This window comes from Rhincodon typus, chromosome 12 (assembly GCF_021869965.1).
Source record: "Rhincodon typus isolate 14 chromosome 12, sRhiTyp1.1, whole genome shotgun sequence".
NCBI lineage: Eukaryota > Metazoa > Chordata > Chondrichthyes > Orectolobiformes > Rhincodontidae > Rhincodon > Rhincodon typus.
Genome location: NC_063343.1, coordinates 12,013,173 through 12,031,786, shown reverse-complemented (window position 1 = coordinate 12,031,786; position 18,614 = coordinate 12,013,173). Strand labels below are relative to the sequence as shown.

General features: G+C 42.8%; 3 protein-coding genes across 4 annotated transcripts in view; 2 read left to right on the top strand and 1 right to left on the bottom strand.

Annotated features, from left to right (window-relative positions):
• lman2 (lectin, mannose-binding 2) overlaps positions 1-5,337 on the top strand; it is a 40,983-nt gene extending 35,646 nt beyond the window's left edge. Inside the window, exon 8 of the mRNA XM_048603663.1 lies at positions 3,548-5,337. Within this exon, the coding sequence (XP_048459620.1) occupies positions 3,548-3,708 (161 nt within the window). The 3' untranslated portion in view covers positions 3,709-5,337. The remainder of the gene's footprint in view (positions 1-3,547) is intronic.
• LOC109912174 (serine/threonine-protein kinase 32B-like) overlaps positions 1-18,614 on the bottom strand; it is an 860,354-nt gene that overhangs the window by 515,628 nt on the left and 326,112 nt on the right. The window lies entirely within an intron of this gene.
• The window catches only part of LOC109922518 (programmed cell death protein 4-like), a 26,311-nt gene continuing 21,979 nt past the window's right edge, over positions 14,283-18,614 (top strand). For both annotated transcript variants that reach the window (XM_048603659.1, XM_020522566.2), the window contains exon 1: positions 14,283-14,534. In XM_048603659.1, the coding sequence (XP_048459616.1) occupies positions 14,507-14,534 (28 nt within the window). In that variant the 5' untranslated portion in view covers positions 14,283-14,506. The remainder of the gene's footprint in view (positions 14,535-18,614) is intronic.

The window sequence follows — 18,614 nt, the reverse complement described above, 5'->3', positions numbered from 1 at the left end:
ACGTGGCTGAGGCTAGAGTAGGATCAAGAGCTGAACATTTCTCATTCTTAAGGAAAAAGTAGTTGGGAAACCATCATCAGCCGCCAGTCACCGGAGCTCTTGCCACTCATAGTTTGGAGACACATTCAGTATTGACTTCTGTCTCTCATTCGCTGACTGACTGATCGTCTGGAATTTGTGGCACCATAATGAAGGATTAGTTTGTCCTTGTGTTGATGGATATTCCTTTCATCCACTCCCTCCAGCCACTCCTTCCCTTACACTTTGGATTTGGCTCCTACTGACTGATCGGGCATTATCCAGTCACGAATAGCATTGTCTGCTGCATAATAGGCTTAGCACCTGACCAAGGTGGAAATTTTAAAATTGGCACTTAGATATTTGCAAAATGTCACTAGTTTCCTTTGACTACCCTCAGTTGTTCATCTCCTGGGCTCTAAAGTGAAACAGAATGATATTGAAGTACAACGTTGAGTCCAGCTTTCTCTCCACAATCTCAGCACTGACTCTGATTTTATCAGTAATCATACATTTTATCTCCTCATCATACCTTATGTGCGTTTGTTTCATTTGTAGCTAAACTGAGATTACATTCCTGCCGAGGAAATGATCTATTTCCACCCTTTATTCTTTTTTAAGATATTAAGAGTCACCTGGGAGAATTAAGTCATGTCTGAGCATTGAAATATGAATTATCAAAGATAAATGACGTGCTATTGTCCTCAAAATTTTTGACTTGGCTGCAGTGTTAAACACAGTCGACTCGCCATATTATTCCATTTTCCAGCTGGGTGGGACTGTCTTCTACTGTCTTCTAATCCCAGAGGGCCTACTTCAATTATTCCTCTTTCTGCACCGTTACCTTCAGTCTTCCAACAATGTATCATAGGTTGACTCCTAATCCTCATTCAGTGCTGTCCCTCGGTGACATTGTTTGAAAGTATCATGTGGAATTTGACATGTACACTTGAACACTGAGTTCTACCTCATCAGCACCTTTCTCAATACCTTTACTGCCTGATTTACGCTGATTGATATCCTGGATGTACAGAAATTTCCTCCTGTGTAATATTGTGAGGATCAAAGTCGACACCACTGGCTCTACCTTGCTCTCCATTTACTGTTTGCAGCTGATATAAGCTTTTGCAACCTGGAGATCTGAATTGACCTCAAGATTAACTTCCATTTTAACTTGGTGTCCATTGCCAGGTCAGTTCCGCTGGCTCAGTTCCTCATCTGCTGCTGAGATCCTTATCCATATCTTTGCTGTCTCCAAACTGAATTGTACTAATGCTCCCTTGCCAGCTTTCTACCTTTACATCTCTTACAAAATTACTGCTCTCACCCTAATTTGCACCGAGTCCTGTTCACCCTGCAGCTCTGCCCGTTGGCCTACGTTGGCTCTCCATCAAACAACATTTCTGATTTAAAATTCTTATACTTATGTTGAAATCTATCCATGCCCATCCATAGCTCTGTATTATCCCACAGCCCTCTGACATATCTGCATCCATCCAGTTTGGCCTCTTGCTTATTCCCGTCACTGCAGTCATGCCATCAGCTGCCCAGATCCTGATTCTCCCTAATGTCTCCCTAAATCCCTCTGGCTGCCTTCCTTTGAGACTCTCCTGATAGCTTACTTCTTAGAACAAGATTTTGGTCAGCTTTTGTTGCTCCTCGGAAGCACCTTGTGATATGTTACTCTACTAAAAGGTGATATCTAAATACAGGTTGTTGTGCAAAAATCACAAAATGCTGTTAATGTGTCCATGGATTGGTCAGCTTAACATCTGAAAAAGAAAGTAATTGATTTCAAGAGGACACAGCAGGTAAAATTCAATGCAGTGATGTGTGTGAAGTGGTACATTTTGGCAGGAAATTTGAGTGATGTTACAACCCAAAACACTCAACTTTAAAGGGAGTGCAAGAACAGAAGCACCTAAGATTTTTGTGTACCAATCGTCATTAGCGTCAAAAGAACAAAAGTTTATACAGCCTGTTGAGCCTGCACCACCATTCAGTATGATCATGGCTGATCTTCGACTTCAAATCCACTTTCCCACCTGCTCCCCATTTCACTTGATTCCCTAAGAGAACAAAAATCTGTCTACCCCAGCCTTAAACATATTCAATGATGGAGCATCCACCATTTTCTGAAGTAAAAAATTTCAAAGACTTTCAACTCTTTGAGTGAAATTTCTCTTCATCTCAGTCCTAAATGCTCAACCCTTAATCCTAAGACTGTGTTTCATGATCTAAATTCCCCAGACAGGTTAAGAATTTTGAAGTATCAACCCAGTAAAGCCCCTTTGGAATCTTATACGTTTCAATGAGATTGCTGCTCATTTTCTAAACTCTGGACGATATAGACTCAATTTAGTCAGTTTGTCATTATAGGGCTACCCTTTCATCCCAGGGATCAATCTAGTGAATCTTCACTGTACTGCCTTTAACACAAGTATATACCTCTTAAATATGGAGAGCAAAACTGTACACGGTATTTCAGAAGTGGTTTGACCAAAGCCCTGTTCCCTTATTGTGAGAGATCTTCATTCTAGTATTCCAATTCTCTTGCAATAAAGGCCCACATGCCATTTCTTTCCTGTCAGTTCAGGCTAATGAGTACATAGGAATCTTGGGCTTTATAAATAGAGGCATAGAGTAAAAGAGATAACAAGGTGTAGAGCTGGATGAACACAGCAAGCCGAGGAGCAGGAAAGCTGACGTTTTGGGCCTAGACCCTTCTTCAGAAAGGGTAGAGTAAAATGCTGGTTTGCCGCAGCTGGAGGGTTGAGTTAAATTCTGGTCACTACGTTTTAGGAAGGATGTGAAGACTTTGGGGAAGCTACATAAGAGGATTACTAAAATGATTCCATGTGTATGAGAGTTTATGAACAGACTGGAGAAGCTGTGATTGTTTTCCTTGAAGCAGGGAAGACCAAGTCCAGATTTGATGGAAGAGCTTAAATTGCAGAGGATTAGGTAGAGTAAATGAAGAGATTTAAGCTGATTGTGAAAAGAACAGTGTGAGGAAAATCTTTTTATTGAGTGAATAATTGAAATTTCGAAAACATTGATAGGCTGTTGGTTCAAAAGTAGCTTTCTGAATAGAAGGAATAAATATTTCAAATAGTAAAACTGGAAGATTTGTCAGAGTAGCTGAAGAGTGGGACTTAAAAGGTGCCAGCACAGACTCAATGCACTTTGGGCCTCCCTGGGTACCAGTCCATGGTTCAGTGATAGTTTGTTTTATCTTGAGATCCTTCATCAGAATGTAGGACTTCACCCAGAGAGTTAACTGTTATTTATCTTTTGAGTGTTGACTGGTACATTTATGTTTTCATCCATCACTAAGATCATTGCCTGCTCCTCCTGCATCTTGTTGAGGCTCATCCTTTCAAACTACAGAAAATGGGTAACCTATTCCACCACCACAATATCTCCTCCTTCAGCTACGTGTCCATTATTATCAGATCACACCTCTGTGAATATACTGCTGCATTAAAAGGTATAGCTAAAATCTTTTTGCCTTTCCTTTGTCTCCCAGACAACATCGACGATCCAACGGGAAATTTTCGGAGCGGGCCTATGACAGGCTGGAAGATCTTCCTGCTCCTCCTTTGCGCATTGCTTGGGATCGTTGTGTGCGGCGTGGTGGGCGCTGTGGTCTTTCAGAAACGCCAAGAGCGCAATAAGCGGTTTTACTGAATGGAAACCGTCGCATCAGGCCTTTACAATGTGAAGCTTTCTTTTTCTACAAGATGGTTTGTACAACACGAGGTGTTTATATCCAGAAAGGAGAACAGAGATCAAAAATATTTTCATATATTTCTATGAGATGATCTGGGGGCTGGTGATGACGATGAATAGAAAGGGGAATGAGTGGATATCACACAGCTACCTGCCCCTGTCACTTTGTACCACACAGGGGCCATGCTTCCTTTTTTTAAACCGACATATTTGTTATTTTGAAACCGTTCTTTTTACTAAAGATTTCGAGCCCATTTGAATTGGATCTTCTATCTACGGAAACCTTTCAGTTTGGAAATGCACAGGCTTCAGTGTGATTGAGTAGTTGAGCCACCCTGCAAGTACGTGCTGTTTTCATTCATATTGTGTGGTTGGATGTTTCAATGGCACCATGTTTCTCTCTAAGCTTTTATTGTTCACACTCTTTTTCTCAGTCAGCCTCTTTCTCTCTGCCAGTCTATGTAAGTTTCTCTTTCTCTGCCTATAAGCTGCACCCAGTCTTTGGAGGACAGCTAATGCAGTTTGTTAGACTTGTTTTTAACCTTTGCTTAAATTCATTCTCCATCTTGCTTCAGCTAAACTTGATTTGCCTATTGAAAGCAGGATGCCTCTTGTGCTGTGACGGCACTTGTGAACCACATGTGACAATCTTCAGGATGCTAAATGGGTGGGCCTGAGGTTGTGGTTTTAGATGCTGCAGCAGTTTTTTTCTGATTTGAGACTCTTGTGAGTGCAGTTGGCACAGTTGAGAGAGATATACATGAGGCTGAAGCATAGTTCTTGAATATATCCTGTTTTTTCTTTCTTCTCGCTCTCTCCCTTTTTCTCTATCTCCTTCGTTTTTTTCCTCTGTCTCTCTCTCTCTGTCTCCTTCCTCTCCGATTTCTTTTGGTCAATGATTCTCTAAACAAAAAGCTGGAGGATTAAAGTTTCATCTGCTGTTCTGTCCAGTATTCCTCTTTATTGCTTGTCACTGTCTTCTAATTGAAGCTCATCATATCAGCTCCTAAACTTGCCTTGCCCAGGACCTCAAAACTGTGGAACTTCTCACTTCCTGTCATCATCCGAATGATTGCTAGGCTTTAAAACCTAAGCTGGTATCACCTAACCACTGCTTCCTGATTTACCTCATCTCTTTTTAGCCTCAGTGTGAGGTTGTGCACTATGGGCCTTGGTCTATCTCCTCAGTTCCAAAAGAAAATATGGAGCCTAATTCATCACAAAACTACATTTGAAGGATATAAAATGACACTGTTTTCATGGATCTATACAAGCTGCTTTATTTGTTTGTTAACAGCCATCAGTGACTGGGTCAGCTTTTAAAGAACTATTATGCGTTCTTAATTTGCACTATTCTATGGCCTCTACATTTAAGCCGATGGCTCCTTCAGTCGTAGGTGGTTCACAATTGTTTTTCCTAATTGGGCTGTGGATAGAAGGTTCTAAAGAATGGGATCTGAAAATGTTTACCATCACTGGGGGAGGACACAAGTTGTATTCATGTGACATAGTTACAATAATGTAAACTGGAATGTAAGGGACAACTTTGTGTGGGTACTGATAGAAATAAACAGCGATAATTTATAACTGCCTTTTGTCTGGTGTTTTTCATGTTTCCTCCTTTTCATCACAAAGCTACATCCCAAATGTATAAACTGATTTTTTGAAAGCATGAAGGACGAAAGAGATCAGGAGGCCCGAGGCACTTGTCTGTTTTCCTCTGAGTCCTATAAGCTCACCCTTCAAATGAAACTTATATGCCTAATGGGTCCACAGCCAGGGTTCCTGTTCCCGATTGCTGTGTACCAGCTCTGGTGAGCAAATCCATGGTCATGGAGGCTAAGATTCCTCCAAACTGCATCCACTGGCACTTGCTACTTTTGCTCACTCTGCAGGGCTGAGGGACAGATTGCTGTAATCTGTAAAAGAAGGGGGATAAATGAAGACAGAGCAAATGGAAAATTTTGTACTCAATTAGTGGAGCACTTTGAAACTGCTCAACTGAAATTAATAATTTATAGCTGGATTGGGTGTTATGCTGATGTTTTGTTTGGGAAATGGAAGCTCTTCAGCTTTAGACTCTGCACCTCAAGTGAAACTTGTTATTGTTATGAAACAGAATTGACTTTTAGTCGTGCAACGTTAGGTGAGATGACTGAAAACATGATCTAAAAGATAGATTTTAATCTATGTCCTGAAATAGAGAGACACAGAGATCTAGGGAGACAGTTCTAGAACTTAGGACCTTGAATGCTGAAGACATGGTGAGCAATGAAGAAGCAATTAAAATCAGAGATGTTCAAGATGCTAGAATTGGAGGAGTACGTATCCGGGAGTGTTGTAGGGACTGGAGGAGATTATAGACATGTGGAAGGGTTGAGCCCACAGAGGAATTTGAAACTGACAGTTTTTTTAGTAGAAGTGTTGCTTAACCAGAACGGAATGTAGGTGAGCAAGCACAGGGTGATGGATGCACAGGACTTAGTCTGAGTTAGGACAAGGACAGCAGAGTTTTGCATGATCTCAAGTTTATAGAGAATAGAATATGAGACAACAGTTTAGTAAAATCTCGAGGGAGTGAAGACTTGGATGAGGGTTTCAGTAGTGCAGGTACAGAGTCAGGCGATGTTTCATAGGTAGAAATGGGCAGTCTTAATAAGTGCCCAATCTAGTTCAGCCTTGAATAAATATAAGTAGTGACTGAGAGATGCAGTTTGTGGTGGGGACTATTGTCAGTGACTTTGGCCTTCCGACATATAATTGTTGGACATTTCTGCTCATTCAGTAGTGGATATTGGACAAGAAGTCTAATAATTTAGGAGCAGTGGAAGGTTCAAGACAAGTGTTAGTGAGGTAGAGCTGGGTGACATCCCTAATTCTGTGCTTTTGGGCGATGTCACTTAGAGGCAGTGTATAAATGAGAAATAAGGCACCACCGGTGGCAGGAGGAGACGCCATTACACTGATCCCTTGACTATAATTAAATCAACAAAAATATAACTAACAAATATTGAGGAGATTTTGGAAAAACTTGATTTGTTTTCACTTGAACATCGAAGGATGAGGGACGACCTGACAGAAGTTTACAAAATTATGAGAGGCATGGATAGTCGGAGTTTTTTTCCCAGGATGGAAATGTCAATTACTACGGGACATAGCTTTGAGGTAAAAGGGGGAACATTTAAAAGAAATGTGGGAGGCAGGTTTTCTTTTTACACAGAGGGTGGTAAGTGCCTGGAATGTGCTGCCAGAGGAGGTGGTAGAGGTGGATACAATAGCAACATTTAAGAGGCATCTTGACAGGTATATGAATAGGAAGGGAACAGAATTAGAATTTGGTTTTATCATCATGCATACTGAAGCACAGGGAAACAAATACAATGAAAAGTTTACATTGTCACCATCTTAAGTACATGGTATCTAGGTACAAAATTTTAGGTAAAAAGTAAATAAATATGTTAAAAGTTCAACGTTACAGTCCTCCTTTAGCCATGGGCCTACAGTTGTTCCGCGCTGGGACTTCCACACAAGGGCTTGCTCTCTGTCCTGCACTTGGCACGATCTCTTGAGTCACTGCTGACCGCCATCTGGGTTCATCAGCCACCTCACCACAGGCCACCAGAGTCCTGCTGTGGTGCTCCCCCAGGTCCCCAGCCACTTCCACGATGCCACCAACTGCCAGAGTTCTGCCCAGGCACATCAACTACCTCCTGGCCGACCACCAAAGTCACTGCTCTGGGCCCCCAGCTGCTGTCATTGCCACCACTGGCTCCATGACCGAGCTTCCTGCAGAAGGTAAGTAGAGAATAAAAACTAATGCAAAGCTTGAAAGAAAAAAGCGAGAAATGAGGAAAGAAAAAGTGGCTGGAATCAACCAGCTCCAGCTTGAGAGCCCTACTGTGTCACCATCTTGTTCTAAATAGAGGGGTGCTATTAGTGTGCAGGCAAAAGGTTTTAGTTCAGAAAGGCATCATGTGTCAGCACATTGTTGGTGGGCTGAAGGGCCTGTTCCTCTGCTGTACTATTCTTTATTTAACAAGAGAAATGCAATCCCACCCAGACACAAGATAGTGAATGTTGCTAAAGGTGGCAGACAGGTTGAGAAACGTGACAAGTGATAAATTACTATTAGCACTGTCACATAGGATGGCATAGTGATAAATTACTATTAGCACAGTCACATAGGATGGCATTTATGACTTTGGGGGCTATTTTTGTAAAATTGTGGAGATAGACGAGTTCTGGGAATGAATTTAGGAGATAACATTTTGAGTCCTTGAGAGGAGAGGATAGGAAAGGAAAAGTGTTGATTGTTATGGTGGTTAGCAGGAACAGTGTGGTTAAGTACCATTTTGCAGAGATGGGTGGTGACTGCAGATTTAATAATTAAAGAGAAAATAGCAGACAACACTGCAAAGTCATACTTCAACAGAAGGAAGAGTCTCAGAGGGGCAAGATATGATGACCAACGCAAACAGGTCCATCATCTGGCCAGTGCTGACTTTTTGATTGAGCTACCAAAGTCAACCCGCTCTCCTGCTCTTTCCCTATAGCTTGGCACATGTTTTCTTTTTGAATTTTTTGCCCAATTCCCTTTTGAAAGTTACTACCATTAAGCTTCTTTCAGACAATGAAGTTCAGATTATAATAAGTTATTGCATTTAAAAAGAAATGCTTCTCATCTCCCCTCTGACTCTTTTTCCCTTTACCCTAAATCTGTGTTCTTTTGCTAACAAATTAGTAGAAATCATTTCTCCCTGTCCAACTCAAGAAAACTCCCCCTCCATAATTTTTATTACAGCAATTAAATAACCCAATAACCTTTTAAAAGCTGCATTTTTTTCTCCTTTTCTGAGATTATAATTGCAGCGATGGGAGATCTCACATGGCAGTAATATCTCTTCAGTCTTGCTGCTTTTCAGTCTGCTGACAGTTTATAAACATAAGGCACACAGTTACCAACAGTTAACCTTTCAACCCACCTGTTAATAAACTCCAGTCTTGTACTCATTCAATTGAGCTAATACTCCCAAAAATTTAATCCTGCATATCCCTATACTTTTTTGCATCAAATTAAACCTTATCTTGGGATGACCATCTGAGATTACAACCCCTACTCTACACTTAAAAAATATGACACAGAGAATTGATTGCTGGGAACAGAGATTTAGTGCAAAATTTGAAGTATTGCAGCCTCAGAAACAGCAACAAAGACACCATAGGAGCAGGAGCAAATTACTGCAGATGCTGGAATCTGTACTGAAATCAAAATATGCAGGAAACACAGTGGGTCAGGCAGCATCTGTGGAGAGAAAGCAAGTTAATATTTTGAGTCTGGATGACTCTTCGTCAGAGCTGACATGAAGTATGGAGGGGGCAGTATTTATGCAACAGTGGTGTGGGGGGTGGAGTGGGGAGGGGATGTTGATAGTTCACATCAAGTGATCAGAATGTGAGAAAGGCAGAACAATGGTGTGTCTAACTACCAGACTGGAAAGAACAGACAATCCCACTGGAGTTGGGGGAGGCGAGAGAGGACATGATGACAGAGAACGTAATAAGCAAAGTTAAAAGACAGGGAAGGAATTGGTTCACAATCTGAAGGTGTTAAACTTGATAATGAGCTCAGAAGGTTGTAAAGTGCCTAGCCTGAAGATGAGATGTTGCTCCTCCAGTTTTGTCTGTGATTCATTGGAGATGGCAGCATGCCGAGGACAGACATGTGGGCATGCGAGCAGGACATTGTTAAAATGACTAGCTATGGGAAGGTCACTTGCACATGGACTGGAAGTGTCCTTCAATGCAGTCACCCAGTCTGCCGCATTGGGTGCAGCAAATATGATACACAAGACTGGAGGAGTTAAAGATGAAATGCTGCTTCATTTGGAAAGACTGTTTAGGCCGTTGGGTGAAGGGGCAGGTGCTGCACCTTCTGCGGTTACATGGGAAGGTGCCATGCGAAGGGGGTTGCTGTTGATGGTAGAGGTATGAGCTAGGGTGTCCCGGAGGGAACGATCCCTCTGAAATGCAGGTGGGGAAGTGAGGAGATGATGTGTTTGGTGGTGGTGTTCTGCTAAAGTTGTCCGAAATGGCGGAGAATAATCTTTTGAATGTGGGATGAAAAGTGAGGACAAGGGGGACCCAATCACACTTGTGACTGATGGGAAGGGGCAAGGGCAGAAGCGTGGGTGATGGGTCAGATGGGGTTGAGGGCCCTGTCAACCACAGTGGGTGGGAAACCATGGTCATGGAACACCTTCAAATTGTGAACTCAGGTAGAATCGACATGTCATAGAAACTTGGAAATTTACATGTGGCTGGGGAAAGGAAATGGGGTGTGGGTGCTTCGTGGTTTCATCAGTGTTATCAGGAAGATATTCAATTAATGGAAGGAGGTATGGAGAAGAAAGCTTGAGTGTGGCATCATAAAACTCAGTAATCAGGAACAGTGAGAGTCTTCAGCTTTTTTTACTGCAATGTTTAAACTGATGAAAGGTAGCTTTGCAGAACACCTATGCTCGGTTCGCAATAAACAACTGCACCTCCCAGTCGCGAACCATTTCAACTCCCCCTCCCATTCCTCAGACGACATGTCCATCCTGGGCCTCCTGCAGTGCCACAACGATGCCACCCGAAGGTTGCAGGAACAGCAACTCATATTCTGCTTGGGAACCCTGCAGCCCAATGGTATCAATGTGGATTTCACAAGCTTCAAAATCTCCCCTCCCCCTACCGCATCCCAAAACCAGTCCAGCTCGTCCCTGCCTCCCTAACCTGTTCTTCCTCCCACCTATCCCCTCCTCCCACCTCAAGCTGCACCTCCATCTCCTACCGACTAACCTCATCCCGCCCCCTTGACCTGTCCGTCCTCCCTGGACTGACCTATCCCCTCCCTAACTCCCCACCTACACTCACCTTTACTGGCTCCATCCCCGCCTCTTCGACCTGTTTGTTTCCTCTCCACCTATCCTCTCCTCTATCCATCTTCTATCCGCCTCCCACTCTCTCCCTATTTATTTCAGAACCCCCTTCCCCCCCCACTTTTCTGATGAAGGGTCTAGGCCCGAAACGTCAGCCTCTCTGCTCCTATGATGCTGCTTGGCCAGCTGTGTTCATCCAGCCCTGCACCTTGTTGTCTCGGATTCTCCAGCATCTGCAGTTCCTACTATCTCTGATTCAAAGGTAAATTTAGATCAGATTTCAGGACATTCTTCACAGAATGATCAACATTTGCCCCCTGGGTGGAATAGTTGAGGCAAAGAGTCATAGAGTTGTACAGCACAGAAACAGACTCTTCAGTCCAACTCATCCATGCCGACCAGATAACCTAAATTAATCTAGTCCCATTTGCCAGCATTTGGCCCATATCCCTTTAAACCCTCCCTATTCATGTACTCATCCAGATGCCTTTTAAAAGTTGTAATTGTACCACACTTCACCACTTCCTCTGGCTGCTCATTCCATACGTCCACCACCTTCTGCATGAAAAAGTTACCCTTTAGATTCCTTTTAAATCTTTCCCTTCTCACCTTAAACCAACATCCTTCAGTTATCCCCCTACCCTGGGCAAAAGACATTGGCTATTCACCATGTCCATGCTCCTCATGATTTTATAAACCTCTAGAAGGTCATCCCTCAGCCTCCAACACTCCAGGGAAAATAGCCCCAGCCTATTCAGCCAAGCCCAATAGCTCAAAACCTCCAACTCTGGCAACATCCTTGCAAATCTTTCCTGCACCTTTTTAAGTTTGCCGACACCTTTCCTATGGCAGGGAGATCAGAATTGAATCCTGTATTCCAGAAGTGGCCTAACCAATGTCCTGTACAGTCGCAACATGACCTTCCAACAGACTGCAATCATTTTATGGAACTGTTTGATGCTGCCGTGGAGCCAGTCAGGGATATGAGCGGGTGAACTGAGTTGGCAAGTCTCATTGCACTTTTTCATTGTGGCCATTTTTGCAAGACTGTGTACATTCATTGAATACTTTGGAAATTTAGCAGATGAGTCATTCAAAAGATACTCCAAACCTGGAGGCACACAGTTTTCAGCAGATTTGTTTGAATCTTTGTAAAACTATCTTCTTCTACTGATTATGCTGAATAGAAGTTCAACTTGTAACAGTGGATTAGAAAATACACAACTAAAAGTGTTCCTGTGGATTTAATGCTACAGCAAATCTTCAACACGTGCCTTTTCCCAGTTTACAAATGTTCCAAATATTGCACAATGAATTGCTTTAAGACACAATAACTTATGTTGCCCAGTAAGTACTTTGGGAGATGGATGACAAGCTGATGAGTTTAAAATTTTGGGTAGGGCTGCAACAGCTTGATTAGCCTTGCTGGAGTCAGTCTGGTACTACACTTTTACTTTTTACCAAACTTTACTACAAGTTGAAAACAAGGCCAGAAGAACAGTTCAATTGATATGTTTCTGAACAGATAAGTAGAGCACTCATGAAAAGAATGTTTTCCTGTTCAACAAAATGATGTTTTGCCATAATCCTCCTCCAACTTGCCCTGTCTAGATAGTTTTGAGTGTAGTTCAACCAAAAGGGATAATAAGTATATCTGATACTTTGCTGTCTGATTTCTTGATGTGTTTCCACTGCAGTGTTTCTGAAAATTTGATTTTATAGGTAAAAGATAAAGTTGCCATCATCCCACCAGACCATAGGGCTGCTGTCGTTAGAGAGAGAGAGAGAGAGATGACTGGTGGTGGTTTAAAGCCTTGGAGACAATAAGGACTGCAGATGCTGGAAGCCAGAGTCTACAGGTGTGAGGCTGGAAAAGCACAGCAGATCAGAGGGCAGGAAAGTCACTACTTTGGCTCAAAACATTGACTTTCCTGCTCCTCTGATGCTGTCTGACCTGCTGTGCTTTTCCAGTCTCTCACCTATTGACAGAGACTGATAGTGGTTTAAACTGAGGATTCCTCAGGCAAGGGGAGAGGTTGAGAAGGAGACCCCTTCACAGTAACCTCTGTTGTTATGGGAAATGAACTGACATTGTTGGTGCCACTCTGCATCACAAACCAGCCATCCATCCAACTGAGCTTCTTACAGAATAGCCTACCAGCTGACACCTCTGCAGTGATTTGCTCCTACTCTCTCTTATCTGTGCTGCTTTGATCTGGTGATAAATTTGGGGTTATTCTGTGTATGGAATGCAGTGGCCAGGCAACCAACCAGAACAATATCAGCAGCTTGCATTCATATGATATCCCAAAGGGCTTCACAGCGCATTTTCAGTATAAAGTATGACTCTGAAACAGATAAGAAGATATCAAGTTTCCAGAGTGTCATACAGGAAGACAGAGACTGAATGCTTTATGGAGAGTATTACAAACTGTGCCTAGTTAAGCCGTCAGCTGTCTATCTACAATGGGGCGCTTAAAATCCAGTCTGTTCAAGTGGCCAGAACAGAACAGGTATCGTATTCTTGGAGGATTTTAGGATGGTGGGCAGTTTAAAAAATGGTATGTGCTAAAATAATGAAAAGATCATGAACACATTTGAACTGATAATTTGAGAGGTCAGCCAGCCCTTTAGTGCTGGGAAGAGGAGGTGAACAATTCTTCATCTTCATTTCAACATAGAGCAGTGAGCTGATTCACTCTACATGAATCATCGTGATCCCTGAAGGTTATACATTCAAACTTTACACAGAAAATATGGAGGTGATTGCTTGGCTTCATCCACTAAATGAAGTTTAGTATTTGAATTTAATTGGTTTATTTGTGGTTTGCTGTAGACAATGCTTTTGATAGGCCAACCTTTTGGAGAGAACTTATTGCTGCTGGTCACTAAGCTTCATGTCATCAAAGTTAAAACAGCTCAAACTGACCAAATGTGCTGCAATTCAGCCTGGTCGGGGCCTCCACATTCCACCTCTCTGGAAAGGATGTCAAAGGGCAATGCTAGAAATAAGAGGATAAGGTAGAACAGATGGTGAGTCATTTCTCCGGGAAAAAGACAGAAGTATTGAGTTGGTTTAAGGTCTTTCAAACTACATTGGGTTTAAAGACAATGCTTCCACAGACAAAGTAGCGAAAGATAAACACTGTAAATCTAAGTCACTAATAAATCCAATGGCGACTTCGGGAGAAATATCTTGTCCAACAGAATGGGGAAGGCACAAAGAGTGGTTGAAACCAACAATATATATATTTCTGTGCAAGCGGAGTCTCCCAGTGAGAAGGGTATGGGAACAGGGTGAGATGAAGTAAAGGGGAGGAGAAATCTCGTGTGGAGCTGTAAAACTCTCTGGAACTTGTTCCGAAGAACTACATGCACTGGTTCCAATCCTGCAGCAAACTGTCCAGCCCCAGTGTTTTGTCTGGAAGTTTCACTGTTAACTCCTGCGAAGGCGGACGCTACTGTTCGCCTGGTTTGCAAAGGCATTGCTAACTATATGGACAAAAAAAAATCAGCGAGCAAATATTTGTGATTTTAAAATATTCAGCACCTCCGCCCCCACTGTAAGGTGAGCCAATCGGGATTGGTGCTTGGTCATGTGATTCGAAAAGATACTGGGGAAAAGTTTGAAATAGGTTTTTTTTTCTCGTATTATTTTGAAAGCTGACGGAAGGGAGAGGAAAACAAAGCTAGGTGGAGGCGTAAAGGAGAACCGAAAGTGACCAAGCCGAAAGATTCATTGAAATAAAGCAGAGAACCAGACTGAGCGTGGTTCCTGGCTGTTATTGCATTCCGGAGCCTGGGAGAGAGGTATTTAAAACGGACTGGAAGAACCAATGGCGTCTAAGGGGAAACAACATATGGGTAAGGAGGAATTCTACAGAAATTAAAAATTCAGGGGTAGGCGGTGCATTTGGTAAAATAAGGGAAGAATGTTTCCAAAGCAGACAGTACGCTGCTAGTCAGGGGATTTCAATAGTGAGCACTTGGCTTTAGTTGAAGGGGTCTTCAGAATCTTGTTTCAACTTTTCTCTCTGTGGCGCCAGCGTTTACAGGTCCTGAAACTGAGGAGCTTCTGTTTTCCGTCCGTAATAGCTGGTGTCGAAAGGTGCGGATCTTGAAAGTTAACGAGGGCACAGCAGCCTTGGAAAGTATGTGTCGCTACAGATCCTGCAATGAACCCCTTGCTTGGAGATATTAAGATTGTTTGTTTCAAATCGCCAGTAGTTCTCCCGAGACTTGAGCTGTGGTCACTTTAAGAAGAAGTGACTTTTAATCCGGCAATTTTGAAAGTGAGTTCTGTGTCAGATACTCCCCCTCTCTCTCTAGCACCTGAAGAAGGACTGCGTCTCCGAAAGCTTGTGTTTTCAAATAAACCTGTCGGAACTGCCGATGCTGGAGAATCTGAGACAACAAGGTGTAGAGCTGGATGAACAAAGCAGGCCAAGCAGCATCAGAGGAGCAGGAAGGCTGACGTTTCGGTTCTAGACCCTTCTATATAACCTGCTCAGACTCTGTCCACCCCAGTCCAACAGCGGCACCTCCACACCTTGAAAGTAAAAGCTGAACGGGTATTCATTCGGTTGTGGGTGAGGGAGAATCCTTGGAGAGGTGAAGGCACATTTGGGATACCCTACCTCAGTAATTTGGTTTATGGTGGATTTGGCAATGCTTGTGAGGAGCAGAGACTATTAGGGCCAGGTTTGCTACCTAGTGCTGTCAGTAGGTGTGTCAGACCAGTGTTGGTTGTTAAAGGCAGAGAGAGAGAGAGATGTACAGTAAGTGGTTAATTTATATTTATCTGTCACAAATTATCACCTCGAGTGGTGTCAGCTGATTCAGAATATCGGTAAGGATAACGTAAAGTTGCGAGGGAGTTCATAAGTAATTGTGTATCTGGATCCCTTTTGGCAGAAAGGGAAAATGGTGCCCCAGTGGTGACCCCATTGGACTAGTCATCCACAGGCCCAGGTTAATGATCTGGGCACACGAGTTCAAATCCCACCCGAGCAGTTGGTGAAATTTAACTTCAAACAATAAAATTCTAGAAATTCCTTGCAAATGTTTAAGGGTTGTTGTGTGGCAGTGGTAGTGTCCCTGAGCCAGAGGACCCAGATTAAAGTCCCACCCTGTTCCAGAGGTGTGTCATGCCTGAACAAGTTGATTTGTTTTTTTTTTAAAAAAAGTCTAAAATCTGGAATCTTAAGCTAGCCACTGTTCATGATCAATTAATAAATGTGGAATTAAAAAGCTCAGCTCAGTCACATAACTATGAATTGATTCTCAGTTGTTGCAAAACTTGGTTCACTAATGTCCTTCAGGGAAGGACATCTGCCATCCTCACCTGGTCTGGCCTACATGTGACTCCAGACCCACAGCAATCTGTGTGACTCTTAACTGCCCTCTGAGATGGCCCATTCAGGTCAAGGGTAATTAGGGACAGGCAACAAATGCTGGCCTGTCCAGTAATGCCCACATCCTGTGTAGGCATAAAGAAAAACCCTGCTTGTTTCTATGCTATTATACCAATGGAGGTATTTAAAGAAAAGCCATTTTGCTGCTAGTGGATTCCACAGGTGAGGTGAATTTTAAATGCTGCAGCCACTATCCATATATCACAATTTAGTTATTTGATATTGAGAGATTATTTTGCAATTTGCATGTGAGTTACTCTTTTCTATTCCCCACATGCACATTATAGGATTCATAGTAATTGTCCAGTGTATACAGTGGGCACATCATGTTGGCACAATTGTGTTTGCCATGAACTTGAGTTTGCCCAGAAATCTGCCTGTTCCCAACTTGCTCACCCAGCAACCCTGTGCTCACTCACTAACACTGACCTCTAGTCACCAATGCCTTGATTTTAAAATTCTCAATTGTGTGCCCAATCATGCATGGGCTTACCTCTCTGTGTCTCTGCAACCTCCCACCACTTAATGTTTATGTACTGCTTGTAATGTAATAAAGTTCCCCAAGGGGCTGGTCAGGAGCAGTAAAGGTTTTACAGCGGCTTGGAGGGCTGGAAGAAATCCGTAAGATAGGGTTTAGGCAAGTCCAGGGAGGGTTATGGAACAGGATTGAGAATTTAAAAATCAACACATCAGGAGCCCGTGTAGGTCAGTGAATACTGGAATGAAAGGGAAGTGGGATATAGTTTGGGCCAAAGAGACAAGCTGCAGAGTTTTAGGATAGGTAAAATTGCTGTAAGCCTACTCTCTGTCTCTCATGAGAGAGAAAGACGACTGGTGGTGGTTTAACTTGAGGGTCACCTCAACTTCTCCCCTCCTATTGCCTGAGGTGTGAAGGACAGCTTTTCATGGTACCCTCAGCTGGTGTGGGAATTGAACCAATGCTGTTGGCAGCACACTACATTGCAAACTAGCTGTCTGGCCAACTGAGCAAAACCAATTCCCAGTTTGCAGGAATGTGGGAGATCAGTAAAGAACATGTTGGACAACAAAAGCACAGAGGAGAGTTTCAGCAGCAGATGATCTGAGATGAGTGGAGTTGGGAGATGTGATGAAGGTGGAAAGAGGCAGTCTTTGTTATCACACGTGAGGTCAGAAGATCATCTTGGGATCAAATGTGACACAACATTTGCAGACAGGCTGACTTGATCTGCAACTGTTGCATTTATATGGCATTACCAAAGTATTTTGCAGTCTGTGAACTACTTTTGAAGTCTGGACATTGTTGAGATGTCAGAATTACAGCAGCCAACTTGTGCACAGCAAGATCCCACAACACCTCTGTGGTAATAGTAATGTAATCTGCTTTAATGATGTTAGTTAAGGGATGGCTGTTGATCGGATCATCAGGGAGCACTTAAAGGACAGTACAACTCAGGAATTGGTCCTTCAGCTCGTCACGATTGCACCGACACATGATGTCTTTCTAAACTAAAACCTTTTGCCTCTATACACTGTATTCCTGTATTCTGCAGCTATTCATGTTTCTGTCAAGATGCTTCTTAAATGTTGCTATTGTATCCATCTCCACCACCACCTCTGGCAGTGCATTCTAGACACTTACCACTCCAAGTACGAAAAAATTTGCCTCTCACATTTCCTTTTGAACATAATCCCTTTTATCTTAAACCTGTGGCCCTTAGTAATTGATACTGCTCCTGGATCTCCAGTCTGAAAATCACCCTTCCACTGCTACTTCTGTCTTCTACGACTAAGCCAGTTCTGTATCCAACTTACCAGCTATGTGACTTCACTTTTTGTTTCAGCCTGCCATGAGGGACCTTGTCAAAGGCCTTGCTAAAGTCCATATAAACAAGATGTACCATCTTGCCCTCATCAATCACTCCCTTGTTTTTTTTTTTGAGCAGTGCCATCTCTTTTCTGAAAAGTCAATACAAAAGTACCTCTTTAGATGCTTTGCTGTGGGACTTTGAGGTTGTGAAAGATACAATATCAATGCAAATCTTTTTGTTTTTCACAAGTATATGGAGGTGTGAGTGGTGGTTGTAAAAAGAAGTTGTTTAAATTTTTTTTGTAAAGTGCCATTGTCAGTCTTTCGAGATAAACCAAACATTATCCATTCCCTTCCCAAATACACAGGGTTCTTTCCCCAATTTTATTAGTCATGTATTCCTTCACTCCACCCTCAGTGAACAGTGATTTGCAGGCTGTTTGACAGACTGTGACATGAAGCCTCTATCCCATGTCCATCGCCATCTCTGTATTGGTCAACAGGGCAGTCGAACTGATGGATTAATAGATCTCCACAATCTCAGAACAGGGGATGGGGATGCTTCAGCCAGACCTCAAAGACACATCATAAAAACTGAAAGAACTGCGGATGCTGTAAATCAGGAACAAAAACAAAATTGCTGGAAAAGCTCAGCCGGTCTGGCAGCATCTGTGAAGGAAAAAACAGAGTTAACGTTTCGGGTCCGGTGACCCTTCCTCAGAACTGAGGAAGGGTCACCGG